A 17,534-nucleotide genomic window follows, 5' to 3' on the forward strand; every position below is an offset into this window, starting at 1 on the left:
CAACTCCAGTATTCTTGCCTGGAGAATCCCATGGACAGAGGAGCCTGGTGGGCTACAGTCCATGGGATCACAAGAGTCGGGGACACGACGGAGCAACTTAACCATCACCTTCCAACTTAGGACCAACCAGAGGAAGCCAAATCTGCTCCCCTAAGCAGTGACATAGGATGTTCCACTTCCGGTCAGCCCTCCCAGAGCACCCCAGGCCGACAGCCTCCATTCAGGGTACACCTGAGTCTCCCCTTTTCAACCCCATAGGCTTTCCCACTCCTCTGCCTGCCTTTGAGCTCTGCCAATCAAGTGGCTGTGGCTGACTCCCTTGCTGGAGCACTCCCTGCCCTGAGGACACCCACCGCTTGTTCTCAGTTGCTGGTCTTCACTTTCCCAGAGGGCTGCTAGAACCAGCTAGGAGGAAAGTGGGGTTTCCGAAAGAGAGATGACGGAGGTGCTGCGGTCAGGGGTTGCTGGAGCACCGACAGTCTCTGTCCATCCGCCGGGAGTGGACTAGGTGTGCAAGTGCAGTGAGCTCCCGGGCAGAGGGAGCAGCCCAGCCCAGCTCTGAAACCATCCTCTGCTCTCCCCAGAGGCCAAACTCTATCCCACTTTGGCCCTGTAGCCGAATGTCCGTGCCAAGGAGAGGGCTGTGCCCTTTAGTCGCTCTGATCAGCTTGGTGTCTTCCTCCCAACCGCCCTCCAGATAGACATTTTCTCAGACATTTCCCCATCACTGACAGCTCTCAGGGCCTGATCTGAGAGAGCCTGAGAGACCTAGTCCTGGGCTAGGGAGAATACCTCAGGGTCACAGCCCTCTCTCCTCCCCTGATCACTTTCAGAGGCAGGACAAAGGTGGGAGGTGACTGGATTCCCTTTGCCTGAGCTGAGAGTAAAGGGTAGATCAGACAGGTTGGGTCAATTATGCTGCAGTAACAGGCAACTCGAAAATGCCAGTAGCGGGACTTGCCTGGTGGTCCTGTGGTTAAGAATCCACCCTACAATGCAGGGGACGTGGGTTCGATGCCTGGTCAGAGAACTAGGATCCCACAAGTCTCAGAGCAACTGAGCCCATGCTCTTCAACCAGAGAGAAGCCTGCACACTCCAACTAAAACCTGATGCAGTCATAAATATAAAAAATTCAAAAGAAAATGCCAGCAGTGTAAAACCACAAGGCCTCCGCTCAGCCACTCCACATGCCTTGCTCTACGCTGTCCTTGGAAGTGAATTACCCACTCTACCCACAGTCCAGCATCAGAACCTGTTATCTGGCCCCTCCCCACTGCAGAGGGGACAGGGAAGTTTGATTTTCCCACGTTATGGATGTGCAATAGAAAAAGTCTCGCAAAGAGGGCTTCACTGTTGGCCCAGCCTCCTGTACTCCGTAAGAGTCTAATCCTGACCTCCTTTCTCTTTTTCATAGCAGTAAAATCCACGGTGCACCAGCAAGAGCCATTGTGTGTGCGCTGAATGTGCTCAGCCAGTCTCCTGTTGATGGACACCTGGTGTTTTCAACCTGCGTGTGATCTCAAGCAATAAAATGAATAATCTTGCTTGCGCCTTTGTTCACACATCAACAAGTTACTTAAACTTTCTGTGATTCAGTTTCTCATCCATAAATAGGGATAAGCGTACCTACTCAAGGGTGGTAAGAATTAAAGGTCATATATACTGAAGCATTTAGTATGATGCCTGGCATTCAAGGGACTCGATAAGCTTTAACAATTATTATCATTATTTGCAAGGGCAGCTATAGAGGGCTGGGGGACGAATGCCTCTTCAGTTTTGATCCACACTCCCTGAACCCAAAGTCCCCAGCTGGCAGTGCCCATTCAGGCCTCTAGTCAGTTTCCCCAGCCACCCACCCAATGGCACTGCTCTCAGCCGTTCTGTGCTCCCAGGCCTCCCCAAGGCATTCCGTCCTGATGCTGGAGCCACACCGGCTCTGATACCACTAATGGCCCCTAAGTAGGGCCTCTGGGTGTGGGATGGGTGCATGCAGGTATTTCTCTGTCAAACCACCATCCCTGCAGCATGCAGGCAGGTCACCTTAGTCACCACACAGAGGCCTCCCCCTGGGCCCTCAGGTGACATTTCCTGGATGTCTCAACCTGTTATGAGTCCTCTCATAAGAAACGAGAAGCTGGGACTTCCTGGTGGTCCAGTGGTTAAGAATCTACCTTCCAAAACAGGAGATGAGGGTTCCATCCCCGGCCTGGGAACTAAGAACCCACATGCTGCAGGGCAACTGAGCCCGCAACCTGAGAAAACGTGCGCCACACGGAAGATCCAGCACAGCCAAGGTTTAAAAAAAAAATTAATTTAAAAAAGAAATGAGAGGTAGACTTCCTGAGAGGTCAGATTTCCTACTTTGAGCAGGAAGCTCTGATGCTGGGCAAGGCTTCCCAGAGAAGGGTCTTCTCCTCCAGGCTGAACTACAGGGGGCTGCCCATGGCCCCTTCCCTCCAGCCATTCCTGGGAGCCCCGAGAGCCCCAAGCTATTTGCACCCCAATGCCTCCCCACTGTGGACACCCCACAGCCAGCTCACCCAGGCTGGGCTGTTCTCTCTGCCCAGCTAACAAGGATGGGAAGAGAAGGCAGCAGGCAAGCCACCTGGATCACTGTGCTGCTCCCATGCCTGGGATGCACGGGGAAGCAAGGAGAGCCCCACCTGAGCACACGGCTGACCCTCCCACCGCCCCAGCCAGGGCTGCTCTGAGCCACTCAGCTCCTCTCCACATCCCTCCTCTCGGCCAAGGGCCCCTGAGCTCCTGCTGTCCTGCACAGGGGCCCTCCGGCAGGTGGCTGGCTGAGATCAGAAAACATGTTTATTTAAGTGAGCCTGTCTCTCTAGACTGTGTGGACATTCAGGGCAGGGACCATAGTTAATTTCTCTTCCTGTTTTTTTTTTTTTTTTTTCTTTCCCCTCTTTGTTTTTGGAGTTCAGTAAACGCAGACCAACCCAAGGGCTTCAGGAAGACACCGATTATGTTTTGAAAGCGAAAGTGTTAGCTGCTCAGTCGCAAGGACTCTTTTCAATCCCAGGGACTGTAGCTCACCAGCCTCCTCTGTCCATAGAATTCTCCAGGCAAGAATAGTGGAGTGGGTTGCCATTCCCTCTTTCAGGGGATCATCCCTACCCAGGGATCAAACCTGGGTCTCCCACATATGAGGCAGATTCTTTCCTGTTTGAGCCACCAGGGAAGCCTGATTGTGTTTTAGGATCCAAGTATCCTGGAGAAGGCAATGGCACCCCACTCCAGTACTCTTGCCTGGAAAATCCCATGGACGGAGGAGGAGCCTGGTAGGCTGCAGTCCATGGGGTCGCTAAGAGTTGGACACGACTGAGCGACTTCACTTTCACTTTCATGCACTGAAGAAGGAAATGGCAACCCACTCCAGTGTTCTTGCCTGGAGAATCCCAGGGACGGGGGAGCCTGATGGGCTGTGGGGTCGCACAGAGTTGGACACGACTGAAGCAACGTAGCAGCAGCATCCCAGCCAGTTGCCCCGGCCCTCCCCAAACCTGAGAGCCCGAGAGGATCAGGGAGGTCCCTGCCAAGAAAACTCAAGGCTCACTGCTTCTCTCTTGGAAGTTTTATTGGTCCTGGGGAAAGGGAAGAGCAGGCAGCCCCCTGCCTCGAGCAGAGAGTGCTGCAAGCCCTCACTGTTTCCCATTGCCGTTGATGGGCCGGTTCATGTGCTCGGGGGAGGCCAGGAAGGCCTTGAGCTTGGGCCGGGAGTTGAGACGGGCCACGTAGGCTGAGAGCAGGGGGAAGGAGTCCAGACAGCTGGGGGCCAGGACCTGGTGAATCCGAAGCAGGTCCAGCAGGTTGTAGTCCGCAAAGGAGATCTGCAGGGCAGAGCAGGATGGGACTCAGGGGGTGTGGGAGTTGGGGGGCAGGGCGCCCAAGGCAGTCCCCAGCTTTGCTGAACCCATGACTCCCGTGCTGTCTCTGCACGGCTGTGCCATCTGGACAGAGCGGGGTGCAGAAGGGGCGGGGTGGGGCCAGCTCACCTGGTCGCCCACGATGAAGGCCTGGCCACCCTTGTTCTGGGACAGCAGGGTCTCGAAAGGCTTCAGGTGCTGGGGCAGCGCCTTCACATAGTCCTCCTTGCCCGCCTCCTGCCAGAGAGAGGCCGCTGGGTATCATCCTCCTGGCCCTGGCATGCTGCCATCCCGTCGCGTCCCGTCCCCGCCCCCGGGGATGAGAGGATGGCCACTCGCCCAGCCCTGCCCTGCTCTCCTCACCTCCCCCCAGGCTATTGCCACATCCTGTCCATTTCAGAGGCTGAGTCTCCTCTTGTCCAGTCTTGTCATGATCGCTCCCCAGCCTTGCAAAAGCCTCACAGGATCTTTCCAGATCGCACAGACACCGCCCTGCTTAGACCCCCCAAAGCGCATCTCCAAGCCAGCTGGCCGAGGCCTTCAGGAGCGGGCCTGCTGTCCCTCCAGCTCCATTCATCTCCTGACACTCTCATTTGCTCGCACACAGAGGCACACCCTGCCTCTGCGAAACTGCTCCCAAGTGCCCAGATGTGCCCTGTGCCTGCACACTTCGTGCATCCGAAAGTACCAGCATCCCTTCCAGAAGCTCCTCCTTCTGCACCTGCTCCAGGAAGCCCTCCTGACCTCCCCGGGCTGAGGATCAGGGAACCACCTCTGGCTGGTCGTCTCCTGTCCTAGCACCGTTCTGCAGTGCACTGCTACCTGACCAGTCCCTCCCCCAGGCAGGGAGGCAGAAAGGTGTGTCTGGTCTACAGTGGCTCTTGATTCCCATCCCCCCACCCAGAACCAGAAGCAGCCCCAGGCGGGGATCAGCCAGAGCCACAAGAGGGGGGCAGTATAGGGTGAGAAGGAAACAAGCCCCTTTCTTTCTTTGTCCTCCGTGTCCACCCCGACGCCTGCGCTTACGTAGTTGGTGTAAATGAGGGAGACGTATTTGCAGCGAAGGTCCTCTACACCGTCATTCACCATGTCCACCAGGGCCGCCTCCTGCTGGTCCTTCCCATACAGCCCTGGGGTGGCGGGAGAGCAGAGGGCATGAGTGGGAGCCTGAAAGCCACGGCAACATGACCCCCCAGCGCCCTGCAGCCAGGCCATGTGGCTGCCCGTGCCCCTGGGCCAGGCAGGAGGGAGGAGGATGCGCAGGAAGAAAGGGGCTGAGTCCGCGCCCGGAATTCAGGGCAGGTGGCCCCACTCTAAGGCAGGGATCTTCCCAACCCAGGGATCGAACCCAGGTCTCCAGCACTGCAGGTGGATTCTTTACCAGCTGAGCCACAAGGGAAGCCCAAGAATACTAGAGTGGGTAGCCTATCCCTTCGCCAGGGTATCTTCCTGACCCAGGAATGGAACCGGGGTCTCCTGCATTGCAGGTAGATTCTTTACCAACTGAGCTACCAGGCAAGCCCTAGATAACCTCCACACGCCTCCATTCCACAGGGTGGCTGGGCGATTTGATTGACATGGAGGAGGCTCAGCAGGTGCTCAGGAAGGCTGGCTGATGCCTGCCACCCCAGCCTGGGCTGAGCCACTTGCAGTGCCAGGACTCACCGAGGGTGCGGCCCAGGTGCCGCAGGATGGCATTGGACTGGTACAGCGTGAGGTCTCCGTCCTGGAACTTGGGGAGCTGCCCGTACAGCTGGGGGGACGCACAGCTCTGTCAGAGACGCTGAGCTCGGCTGCCCCTCACCCCAGTGTTGCACCCCCCACCCGCCCCCACAAGGTCCAGCCCCTGAGCCGGGGACGGGACAAAAGTACTCACGCAGGAGGCCTTGAGTGGGCCCTGCAGCCAGCTCTGCATGGCTACGACCTCCTCCTTCCAGCTCTGGCCCTGGTCGGCCAGCAGCATGCGCATGGCCTCGCAGCGCCCTGAGGGAGGGGAGGACGGGGCAATGACGGTGGGCAGTGCCCTGGGCAGGGGCCAAGGGGGCTGGGGACTGCTCGGAAGACCTCACAGCACACGGCGGAGGGGCGGGCCAAGGCCGGGAGGCTAGAAGTACGCTAGCCCGGGCAGCTCCGGGGCCCAGGAAGGAGGCTCGAGTTAGTAGCCACGTGATGCCAGGGAAAAAAACGGGGGTGTGGGCTGCAGCCCTCAACTTCTGGCTCCCCTCCCGCCCCACCCCCACCGTCCCAGGTCCCTACCTTGAACCGGGAAGTAGACGATGGTGTAGGGAGGCACTGCAGGATGCACAAAGAAGCCAGTTAGCGGCGGGAGAGGCCTGTTCCGGGGGAGACGACACCGGCCCGTCCTCCCCGGGGGTCCCATCCCCGGCTCTGGGCGCTCTAGCGCGCCCCCTCGAGAGCCCCACCTGCCCCCCCAAACACCCTGGGCGCCCCCCTCGGAATCCCTGGGAGCCCCAGGCAACGGGGAACTCACTCCTGGAGTCGGGGAAGTCGGTAAAGGTGGCGGCGGCAGCAAAGCTCCAGCGTGTTCGGCGGCGGCCTGAGCCTTATAGCGGTGGGCGCGCCCCGCCCCGCCTCTCCCCGCCAGGCGCGGCTCGGCTGGCCGGCCCGCCCCCCGTGCTGAGTCACGGCTCTGGCCACGAGCCGCTGCGCCGCCGCCCCCCGCCCCACAGCTTAATCTCCATCCCCTGGGGGCCCGCAGCTCGCCGGGACCGATTGCTGAACGTCCGCCGGGCTCTGATGGCCGAGGGCTTCCGGAACTCGGAGGGTCCGCGCGGTCCGACCCCTAGTGGGGTCGTAGACCCCAGACACGCAAACCCCTGCGTGTGGACACTTGTTCCACAGACAAAAGGCAGATGCTGCACACAAAGACGGAGACACACCGAAGCGCGCACACCCAGCTCACGCCCTAGATTGGCTTTTCAGACCCGTGGACCGTTTGGAGGCCACCGTGGGTTTCTTGTATGACTCATGTGCCCTGCTGCCCCTTCCTTACCATTTTTATCTGAATTAATTAATTTAAACATTAATTGGGCTTCCCAGGTGGTGCTAGTGGTAAAGAACCTGCCTGCCAGTGCAGGAGACCCTGGTTCCATCCCTGGGTTGGGAAGATCCCTTGGAGGAGGTCATGGCAACCCACTCCAGTATTCTTGCCTGGAGAGTCCCGTGGACAGAGGAGCCTGACAGGCTGCAGTCCATGGGGTCACAGAGTTGGAAAAGACTGAAGCGACTGAGCACACACACAAATTAATTCTCACTTCAGCTCAGATATGCCTGCAGAGGGAACCTGTCTTACTCTCGTAAGTGGAAGCAAGCACCACTTGTGACAAGCACTTAACTGTAAAAACGCGACCCGAGAACGAAATGGTTTTGTAAATCGCAGACAACGGGACACCGTGTGTGTGTGTGTGTGTGTTAGTTGCTCGGTCCTGTCCGACTCCTTGTGACCCCATGGACTGTGGCGCACCAGGCTCTGTGGTGCATTGAATTCTCCAGGCAAGAGTACTGGAGTGGATTGCTATTTCCTTCTCCAGGAGATCTTCCCGACCTAGAGATCAAACTCAGGTCTCCTGCACTGGAGGCACATTCTTTACGGTCTGATCTTCCCTTTTCAAACGTGCCACTAACAAGGTTAGGTGTTTCTGGCACAATAACACCCAGCTGATCAGCGTCCTTCAGTTCCATCAGGATTGAGAGCGATTTTAAAGGATTCCAGGACAAGCATCCAAGCTATTTAACCCCAACCGTCCACCTGGGAGCCCCTTTCCAAGTTGTTCAGGCACTACTCTGGGTCTCCCTTTTGGCAGTGATGGAGAAAGCTTCAGAGAGGGGTGTCCAGATGGTGTTTCATAAGGACCCCTCCCCTAGAGCTGGCCTGATGCAGAGGAGCCAAGCCCCAGGCAGGACACCTTGGGTTGGGTCCTGGGCAAGTTCTCCAAGCACATCCAGGTGGAAGCTTCTGGACTTGGTGACTGTGTGGGGAAGGAAGCCTTATGGGAGATGGAGAGGGGGACCCAGGAGGAGAGGCAGCCACTGGGAGGACATCCAACATCGTGCTGGACCTGGTGAGTCCAGGTGTTTGTGGGATTGGGGTGGCGGTCGGGGCAGAGGCAGAAAGAAAACCCAGACAGGAGTCGGGAGAACCACATTCCTGCCTAAGGACCAGTGCGCCTCTCCTGACCCCCTTGACATCTCCTGCACCCCGACCCTGCCCCACCCCAGCAGGGATTCTTCAGAGGCCATGCAAAGCTTGAACAATATCGTCAGTCTGTAACTTTCTAAGTGGATAATGAAACAATCATTTCCTTATACATCACCACTGGCCCAGGCAGAGGAGGTACAGGCAAGGACAGGCACTGCTCTGAGGCAGTCAGTTCTGGCCCCCGGAAGGGCTGGGCCAAGCCATCAGCACAGTCCTTGGGCCTTTGCACACGCTCCAGGTTCCCACCCACCAGGGGCCAGCACTTAGAGTCTCTGCTCCTTCTCTACTCACGACCCTCTTCCCTCAGGTCCCACCAATACCGTCTTCATCCCTTAAGGCGCAAAACTCTTTTTCTTCTTTTTCTTCCAGAAGAGCTCCCTTTGCTTATTTGACCTGAGCTAAAAGTCACCTGAAATTTGCCTCCCCCGGTTCTTAACATGCAGTATTCAATGAGCTACAAAGAGCAAAGAAAAACATAAACAGTTGCAATTTTATATCAAAAACAAACTTCCTGTCCATTTCCCTTCCTGCTACACTCTCCCTTTGCAGCATTTTCCACAGCCCTGATGAGGACCACACGCCCCCACCTGCAAAGACACAGCCACACCCGCACAACCCTTTCACACACATCACACTCACACACACCTGCACACCCCCACGCACAATGATCAGGACTAGAATCTCACCAGGCACCGCAGAGGCCCCCTCCTCTGGGGTCTCGAGGGCCTGAGAGGGACAGCCAGACCTCAGTCTTCCTGTACAGGCAGGGTGCTTGCTGCTGTTCAGTTGCTCAGTCGTGTCCGACTCTCTGCGGCCCTGTGGACTGCCGCACGCCAGGCTTCCCTGTCCATCACCATCTCCCGGAACTTGCTCAAACTCATGTCCATTGAGTCGGTGATGCCATCCAACCGTCTCATCCTCTGTCGCCCCCTTCCCCTCCTAGGTCTGGGCAATTGAAGTGGGGGGTTGAGGTGGACGAGGTTGGGGGGTGACCCTGGCTGGTGTTCCCCGCCCCAACCTGTCCTGCTGTGGCCCCAGCCCCAGACTCTGTCCCTTTCCCACGGTTCTGAGTAGACTTAACTCAATCTCCCTGATTGCCCCTGGGTATACAGGAGCGTTTGTCTACCCCTAGTCTCCTTCCCTGTGCCATGTGGATCTTAAGAGATCTCCAGGGTTCGTTTTATTTTTTCAGGCAGGGCTTTATTGGGGCCTCTACCCAGGTTCAATCCCTGGGTCAGGAAGGTCCCCTGGAGGAGGAAATGGCAACCCACTCCAGTGTTCTTGCCTGGAGAATTCCACAGACAGAGGAACCTGGTGGGCTACAGTCCGTGGGATCCCAAAGAGTCTGACACGACTGAGCGACTAATACTTGCAGTTTTATTTCCAGGTAACAGCAAGGGAGATGGAGAACAGAGCAAACCACAGTTCCCCTTGCTCTCTGGCATGTTGTGGGGGCAGTGGTGCTGAGCTTGTTCCTTATATTGAGTGAGGGTAGGAGGGGTGTGTCCAGGGGTCAGGCCAGAGGGCTGGCCTAGGTGTTTTCTCCACTCCTCTGGTGGTTTCCGGGTTCATTTCAGCTTGTCTCATCGCTTTCTCCTCCCACGGCGCAGTCGCAGGGCCATCCTGGGCCGTTCCTGCCTGTTGGACCTCAAGGGTGTGTGTGGTGTGTGTGTAGCACGCCTGCTCCTCAGATTCTGGTCCAATGTCACTGCTCGTCTGCTCTGGCTCCGCCCTCCCCCTTTGTGTGCATGTAGTTAGTTCCGTGTTCCCTTTATCCCCACATTTCATTCTGCTGCGTCCCAGGTATGTGAACCCTCGATTTACATAAGTAGCGCCAGGCTGCTGTCCCAAATGGCTGCTCCAGCCCGCCCCAAACCCCGGCTACTCTTCAGATGCATTCCTACCCTTCAGACTCATTCCAGACCCACGTACCCCCAACACGCAGCATCAGCAGCTTTGGAATGTTTGCCAGTCTTATTGGTATAAAGTTGTTCTAAATGGCATCCCTCTTTCCTAGGATCTGCATCATCTCGTCCCATGCACCTTGAATTTTGCTTTCCTCTTCTGTTTTGCCCTTCATATCATGACCATTTTCTATTCGATTTGCTGCCTATTTCTTGTTGATTTGCAGGAGTTTATTCTAGATATCGGGCTTCCCTGGTGGCTCAGACAATAAAGAATCTGCCTGCAATGATGGAGGCATTGGGTTCCCATCTGGGTTGGGAAGATCCCCTGGAGAAGGGAACAGCTACCCACTCCAGTATTCTTCTTGCCTGGAGAATCCCATGGACAGAGGAGCCTGGAGGGGTACAGTCCTTGAGGTCACAAACGTTTCAAGCATCACAAAAACCTTCTCTGTTCAGTCTGTCCCTTCCCTTTGTTCAAGATGTCTTTCTTTAAACAGTGTAATCAGGAGGGGTTTTCTCTGGGGGAGTGGATTGCTTGTGTTTTGTGCTTTTGAAACTTTGTTTAAAAATCCTTTTATTTCTGAATGTTTTTATTTTGTTCTGTGCTGTTTTTAGCTGTGCTGAGCGGCATGCATGCGGGATCTTACTTCCCCAGCAAGAGAAGGAACCTGTGCCCTTTGCATTTGAAACATGGAGTCCTAACCACTGAGCCACCAGGGAAGTCCTATTACTGCTTGTTTTAATGACAGGAGAGAATACATGGAACATTTATACTTGTGTAACTTGTAAGAGGCAATATTTACTAGTTAGGTCACACAGCTTGGGGATTAATAATAAAAACAACTTTAAAAAAAAGTCTTTAATTATGGCCCTGGATTACAATAATATGCTCCTATGTTTTCTTTTATTAACTTTGTCAAGTCACTTTCAGATTTACACCATCAGTCATCAAGAGGCCACCTTGCCTGTACTGTCAGGGAGGAATTCACCTCGCCAACACCATCTGCTGAACAATGTACTCACTTACATATTGAGCTCCTGAAGCTGTCGGGTCAGTTCTGCATTCTGTTCTGTGTCTGTTCCTTGGCCAGTGCCATAATTTTTCGAAAAATATTTATTTAGTTACTTTACACATTTGGCTGTGCCAGGTCTTAGTTGAAGCACATGGGACCTTTTGGTTCCAGCTTGTGGCATGCGAACATGTGTGAGCAGCCCAGGATCGAACGCAGGCCCCCTGTACTGAGAGCAAGGAGTCTTAGCCACTGGACCACCAGAGAAGTCCCTGTAATTTTTTTTTATTATTATTACTATAACCTTACAGGGCTTCCTTAGTAGCTCAGACAGTACAGAATCTGCAATGCAAGAGACCTGGGTTCAATCCCTGGGTTGGGAAGATCCCCTGGAGGAGGGAATGGCTATCCACTCCAGGATTCTTGTTTGAGAATCCCATGGACAGAGGAGCCTGGAAGGCCACAGTCTGCGGGGTCACAAAGAGTCAGATATGACTGAGTAACTAACACTTTCACGTTCATGGTCTTACAACTCTAGTAAGGAAACACACACGCTCCTTTCCTGAGCCCTCCTCTTCTTGGAAGTTTTTCTTAGCTATTTATGAATCTTCATTCATCTATAAAAATGCTTTTGTGAATTTATCAAATTTCTCCAAAATATCCAAATGAATTTTGATTAGGACTACATTACATTTAGAGATGAGTTTGGAGACAACTCACATTACGGTAACTTTGTCATCTTACCTGATATTATTGTCTGAAAGAAAGTGAAACTTAGTCGATCAGTCGTGTCCAATTTTTGCAACCCGTGGGCTGTAGCCCATCAGGTTCCTCTGTCTATGGAATTCTCCAAGCAAGGATATTGGAGTGGGTTGCCATTCTCTTCTCCAGGGGTTGTTCCCAACCCAGCGATTGAACCCGGGTCTCCTGTTTTACAGACAGATTCTTTACTGCCTGAGCCACTATGGAAGTCCACATGATGGTCTTGTTCTCTGCTTGTTCAGATTCTCTTCTATATCTTTTATTAAAGTTTTCTGCCAAGAGGTTTCAGAGAAGGCAATGGCAACCCACTCCAGTACTCTTACCTGGAAAATCCCGTGGACAGAGGAGCCTGGTAGGCTGCAGTCCATGGGGTCGCTAAGAGAAGGACACAACTGAGCGACTTCACTTTCATTTTCCACTTTCGTGCATTGGAAAAGGAAATGGCAACCCACTCCAGTGTTCTTGCCTGGAGAATCCCAGGGACGGGGGAGCCTGGTGGGCTGCCGTCTAGGGGGTCGCACAGAGTCAGACCCGACTGAAGCGACTTAGCAGCAGCAACAGCCAAGAGGTTTTACATATTCTTATATATTCCAGATGGGGCTTCCCAGGTGGCTCAGTGGTAAAGAATCTGTCTGCCAATGCAAGAGACCTGAGTTCCATCCCTGGGTCGGGAAGATCCCCTGGAGAAGGAAATGGCAGCCCTCTCCAGTATTCTTGTCTAGGAAATACCATGGACAGAATAGCCTGGCAGGCTATAGCCCATGGGATTGCGAAGAGTGGGACATGATTTAGCAACTAAACAACAAAATATTCTAGATACTTTGTATCTAGCTGCTGTGAATAAAATCTGTTTTTTTAGCTGGGTATCAAAGATGTAGAGAAATTCTAGAAATACTATGATTTTATAGGTTTCTATCTAGCAATATTACTGAAATCTTATTGATTCTAATAGTCTGTTGAGTCCATTCTAAATGAATGCTCACATCATCTGCAAATATGGAGAGTTCTATCTCCTTTTTTCCAATCTGTACAGCTTTATTTTACTTTCTTTATTTCATTGGCCAGCACCTCCAGAACTATATTAAATATAAATATCTTGCTTTTGATATTAAAGGGACATGTGAGCATGAATGAAGAAGGAAATATCTTATCTAAAGCCTCCCTTTTCGCATGGCTCGGGGTGACTTTGCCCCTGGTCAGGGTGTCTGAGCCAGGGTTAAGGGCCATTATGTAGAATATCTGCTGTGATTTTTTGGCATGGAAACTGCATCGAGTTCAAGAAATTCTCTTCCATTCCCAATTTAATAAGAATTTGTGTCATAAATAAATAAATCTTATTAAATGCGTTTCCTACATTGCTTAATGTAGTCAGATGGTGTTTCTCCTTTATTTTTATTTGTGTAGAGAATTATACTGATATATTTCTAGTGAATTCCTTTTTTGTTTTCTTGTTGTTGTTGTTTAGTTACTAAGCTTTGTCCAACTCTGTTGTGATACCCATGGGCTGTAACACTCCTAGATGATATATTTTTTGAGGCAGTCCGAGCAAGGGTTGAAAAAGAATTTCCAGACGCAGAGTATTGCAGAAAGGAGTGAGTTTATTAAGAACAAATAGCAGAGGTATTGTGGGCACTGTGGGCACAGCGGGTTGACAGCAAAGACCCAGCATAACCAAAAATAAATAAATAAATTTTTTAAAAAGAAGAGTATTTAAAAAAAAGTAAAACGGAGCTGAGACTTCCCTGTGGTCCAATGGCTAGGACTCCTGACTCCCAGCGCAGGAGGTCTGAGTTCCATCCCTGGTCAGGGAACTAGATTCCCACATGCCACAGCTAAGAGTTCACATGCCGTGAACTATCAGACCTGATGCAGCCAAATAAATAAATAAATTCAAATAAAATAAAAGGGAGCTTCTCAGATGTGACTCCAGACACTGTGGTCTGGATAGTTCTGTATCCAGGGCTGCCCTGTATTCTGCAGCTTGCCTCTCAGCACCCCTGTCTTCTACCCATTACGAGCCAGCAGCCTTCCCTGGATGATCAAGAATGTCCCCAGACAGTGCCAGATGTCCCCTGGGGGCGCTCAATCTCCAACAATTGAAAACCACAGGTCCAGAAGGACTTTTTCATCCTCTCCTTGCGCTTCAATTTTAAATGCATCCGGAGCTCCAGCAAGAGGGAGCGCCACGGTTGCACTTTGGATATGTTCTTTAGGGAGATGTTTTCTTCTAAGAAATGCTACGATATTTTTCTTCTTCTCCCTCTTTGTCACCATGACACCAAATTTCTGCTCTGAAGTGAGAAAACAAACATACCCCTTTGCAATCAGGACCTGAGCTGCTGATCAGAGCCTGACTCTGATTCTACTCTCTCTCTCTCTTTTTTTTTTAACAGTAATTGCTCCCATTTCCTTCTGGGTAAGCACCCACCTGGCTACGTGGTTTCAGGCTTCTGGCATCCCATTGCCATGGGGAACCCAGATCTGTACAGCTTCCCCTACTGTCAGCCCTGGCCTGCGGAGGGGCACGGCCATGAGACTCATAGCGAGGCTGGGGCCCTCTCACCAGTGCAACCTTTACTTCTTTGGTTTATGTGGAGTTCCCAGCCTTACACAGAATAACCAGCCCTGCGTGCCTACTTCTCTGAGCCTTATACCTGCACTTCCCTTATAGCTCAGTCGATAAAGAATCTGCCTGCAATGCAGGAGACCCGGGTTCGATTCCTGGGCCGGGAAGATCCCCTGGAGAAGGAAATGGCAACCCATTCCAGTATCCTTGCCTGGAAAAGTCCATGGACAGAGGAGCCTGGCAAGCTACAGTCCGTGGGGTTACAAGAGTCAGACACGACTTAGCGACTTAACCTGTACCTGCACCTTCCACCATCTATCATGGCAATCCTAGCATTTCTACCTCACTTGGTGTGGATATTACTGCTAGGAGCCACCCTAACAGTTCTAGTGCCCCATTTCCTGGAGTCCTTGCCAGAAACTGAGTCCAATAACCCTGGAGAGTGTTCCCAGGTCAATAAACTCTCCTTGGTTCAACATCAGATTCCTTTGATTACCATCCAGCCCCTGGCACATTCTCCTGGTCTGTGTCATCTGGGTCTCTGGCTCCTTTGAAGGCGGTCTTATTCCTCCCTTATCAGCCCAGCTTGTCCTCACCTAGTCATATGGTGATCTCACCTAGTTATTTGCACAGTGGTTGGAAGAGGCTGGGGGGGGGAGGGGAGGGGGCGCTGCATGCTGTCTTGCATGCACCTTCTTCAAGCAAGTGGGACAGGGGTGGGGGTGAGCATTAGCCCTTAACCGAGAGTAGTGGGCCACTTCTGGCTTGAAGGTTCAGCGGGAAGCTGGAGATTCAAGAATTTGGGGGGGGTGTCAGCCCAGATGTGCCCTGCTGTGTGGCAGAGTCTCCTGACCTGGGCACAGCAGATATGCCTCGATGGAAACTATACCTTCTTTAGAGCTCAGCTGCTCTCTGGATTAAGTTCCTGGCCTGGCACTCTGCCCTCCAGCTCTGCAGGGAGGTGGAAGCCTAGCTCTCTTCCTTCACACCCCATAGGTTTTCATCCCAATTCAATGCGCTCAGCCTTTCACTGTCTTTTTTCCCAAAGCATCAATAAAGCTTAGCAGTGGACATCTGATTCCACCATCCTTGTAGGTACACCTGCCCTCCTGCTTCTCACGTGCCTGATCTAGCTGGACAGCTGGTACATTTCTTTCCACTGCCTCCTCCCTCCCCAGTTAAAGTATGACAGTCATTCTGTTACCTGGGCCAGGAGCTCTCTCTGCTACCAGTGTGGCGTGCCGTCACGGCCAGCTGGATGACGAGTGACCCTGCTCCAGACTCCCACTGGGTGTCTGCTTTCTGAGTCACTTCTGTTACCAGCTGCTGTATTGGCTCCCCAGGAAGCAGAGCTCGGCCTGCGGAAGGTTTATAGGGAGAGTTCTTAGGGTCAACACCCAGGGGAGAGAAAGGAAGGAAACAGGATTGGGTGGAGGATAAACTGAGCTGAAGTGGGGTATCCGTGAAGGTCTCAGCCAACCCTGTGGAAAGTGTGGAAGCTGGATGGTTCTGGAAGATTGTCCTGAGTTCAGACAAAGGTTCAGTGTTTTTATTCCTTTGTCGACCAGTCACTGGGGACTTCCCTGGTAGGTCCAGTGATAAGACTGGCGTTACCAGTGCAGGGAGTGGGGGCTTCAACTCCTGGTCAGGGAACTGGATCGCACGTGCCTCAACTAAAGATCCTCCTCGCTGCAACAGAGACCAAAGGTCCTGTATGCCGCAACTAAGACTCAGCACAAGGGCTTCCTTGGTGGCTCAGTGGTGAAGAAGCTGCCTGCCTGCCAAATCAGGAGACATGGGTTCAATCCCTGACCCAGGAAGATCCCACATGCCAAGGAGTGACTAAGCCCGTGGACCACAACTGGATGGTTGTGGTCCTGTGCTTAGTTGAGCACAGGTTGAGCCTGTGCTCTGGAGCCTGGGAGCCACCACGACTGAGCCCTCACACCCTGGAGGCTGTGCTCTGCAACAAGAGAAGCCACGGCGATGAGAAGCCCATGCGCCGCAACTCGAGGGTAGCCCACACTCGCCACAGCCAGAGAAAAGCCCGGGCAGCAATGAAGGCCCAGCACAGCCAAAAATAGATAAATTAAATTACTTTCTGAAAAAAGACTCAGCACAGCCAAATAAGTAAATAAGCAGAACTTCCAGTAAAATATGAACTAACCAGTCACTGGATGTGGGCTGGGAAGGAGGCGTGAATTCAGGCGTGAACTCGAATGTCTTCCAAAGCAGCTCCAAAGAGGACGGACTGCCCAGGGCTGTTTGCCATCAGTGTGCCCAGGGCTGGGGAGCTGGTCCTGCCCTTCGGTTCAGAAGGGAATTCTTCTCAGCAGGCAGTACAGCATCTCGCTGGAGAGGAAAACTGAAGCACAGAAGAGAGAATTCTTAGAAGTTCAAAATGATTGCCAACACAAAAATCTAACTAAAGGATGGCAGTATAAAGAGATGGTTTATGATTTTTTGTTGTTGTTACTGTTCAGCAGATAAAAGAAAAAGACTAATGACAATAAAAATGAAACCAAGAGTTTTGCCATCCAACTAACAAAGCAGAGAAAACGACATTATTGCACAGGTGGTAGGAGAGGGTTTTGTGAGCTAATGGACATGCATCCCCAGACTGAAAAACCTTAGGAATCCAGGGGAATGAAGGGGGAAAAAAAAAAAAGACTGACATCTATAGCCATGGCTGAGGAGGTTCAGAATATCCAGAGTGAAAAAATCTAAACGCTTCCTTGGAGGAAAAAAAGCACTGCTCACAAAAGAGTGAAATCAGACTGGCCTTAGATCCCCTCGCCCCAGCATCCCCCCACCACCACCTCCTTACCCCATCAACCCAGGGTAGAGGTGAGAGGACCTCCAGGTTGAGGTGGGGATGATTTCCAGCCATGAATGTCCACTCAGCCAAATGATGGGTCAAATGGAAAGATAGACATTTTAGATACGACGGCTTCGAAAAAGCTAGCTTCCATGCTTTTCTTAGGAATCCATGTGGAGTTTCACTGCAGCCAAATCAGGGTGCGAAGCAAGAAAGTAGACCAGGGACCTGGAGCCCCTCTCTGCTCCCCCAAACCCGACAGCACCCAGCAGCCTGGGCTGACACCTCTGTGAGCCAGGCCCTGGGAGAAGGAGGCCCGGAATGGGGAGGCTCCCCCTCAGATCGCTCTGGACCCCTCCCATGGTGGGTT

General features: G+C 52.8%; 1 protein-coding gene across 1 annotated transcript; it reads right to left on the bottom strand.

Annotated features, from left to right (window-relative positions):
• Positions 1-3,575: 3,575 nt before the first annotated feature.
• Positions 3,576-6,748, bottom strand: LOC113886202 (glutathione S-transferase P). Its single transcript, XM_027532221.1, has 7 exons — positions 6,374-6,748; positions 6,139-6,174; positions 5,759-5,865; positions 5,548-5,635; positions 4,909-5,012; positions 4,012-4,119; positions 3,576-3,846 (listed from the first exon to the last, which is right to left on the bottom strand). Coding segments are annotated over exons 1-7 (633 nt in total). The 5' UTR covers positions 6,375-6,748; the 3' UTR covers positions 3,576-3,657.
• Positions 6,749-17,534: the final 10,786 nt, after the last annotated feature.

The sequence above is a fragment of the Bos indicus x Bos taurus genome, chromosome 29, assembly GCF_003369695.1.
Source record: "Bos indicus x Bos taurus breed Angus x Brahman F1 hybrid chromosome 29, Bos_hybrid_MaternalHap_v2.0, whole genome shotgun sequence".
Taxonomy (NCBI): Eukaryota; Metazoa; Chordata; class Mammalia; order Artiodactyla; family Bovidae; genus Bos; species Bos indicus x Bos taurus.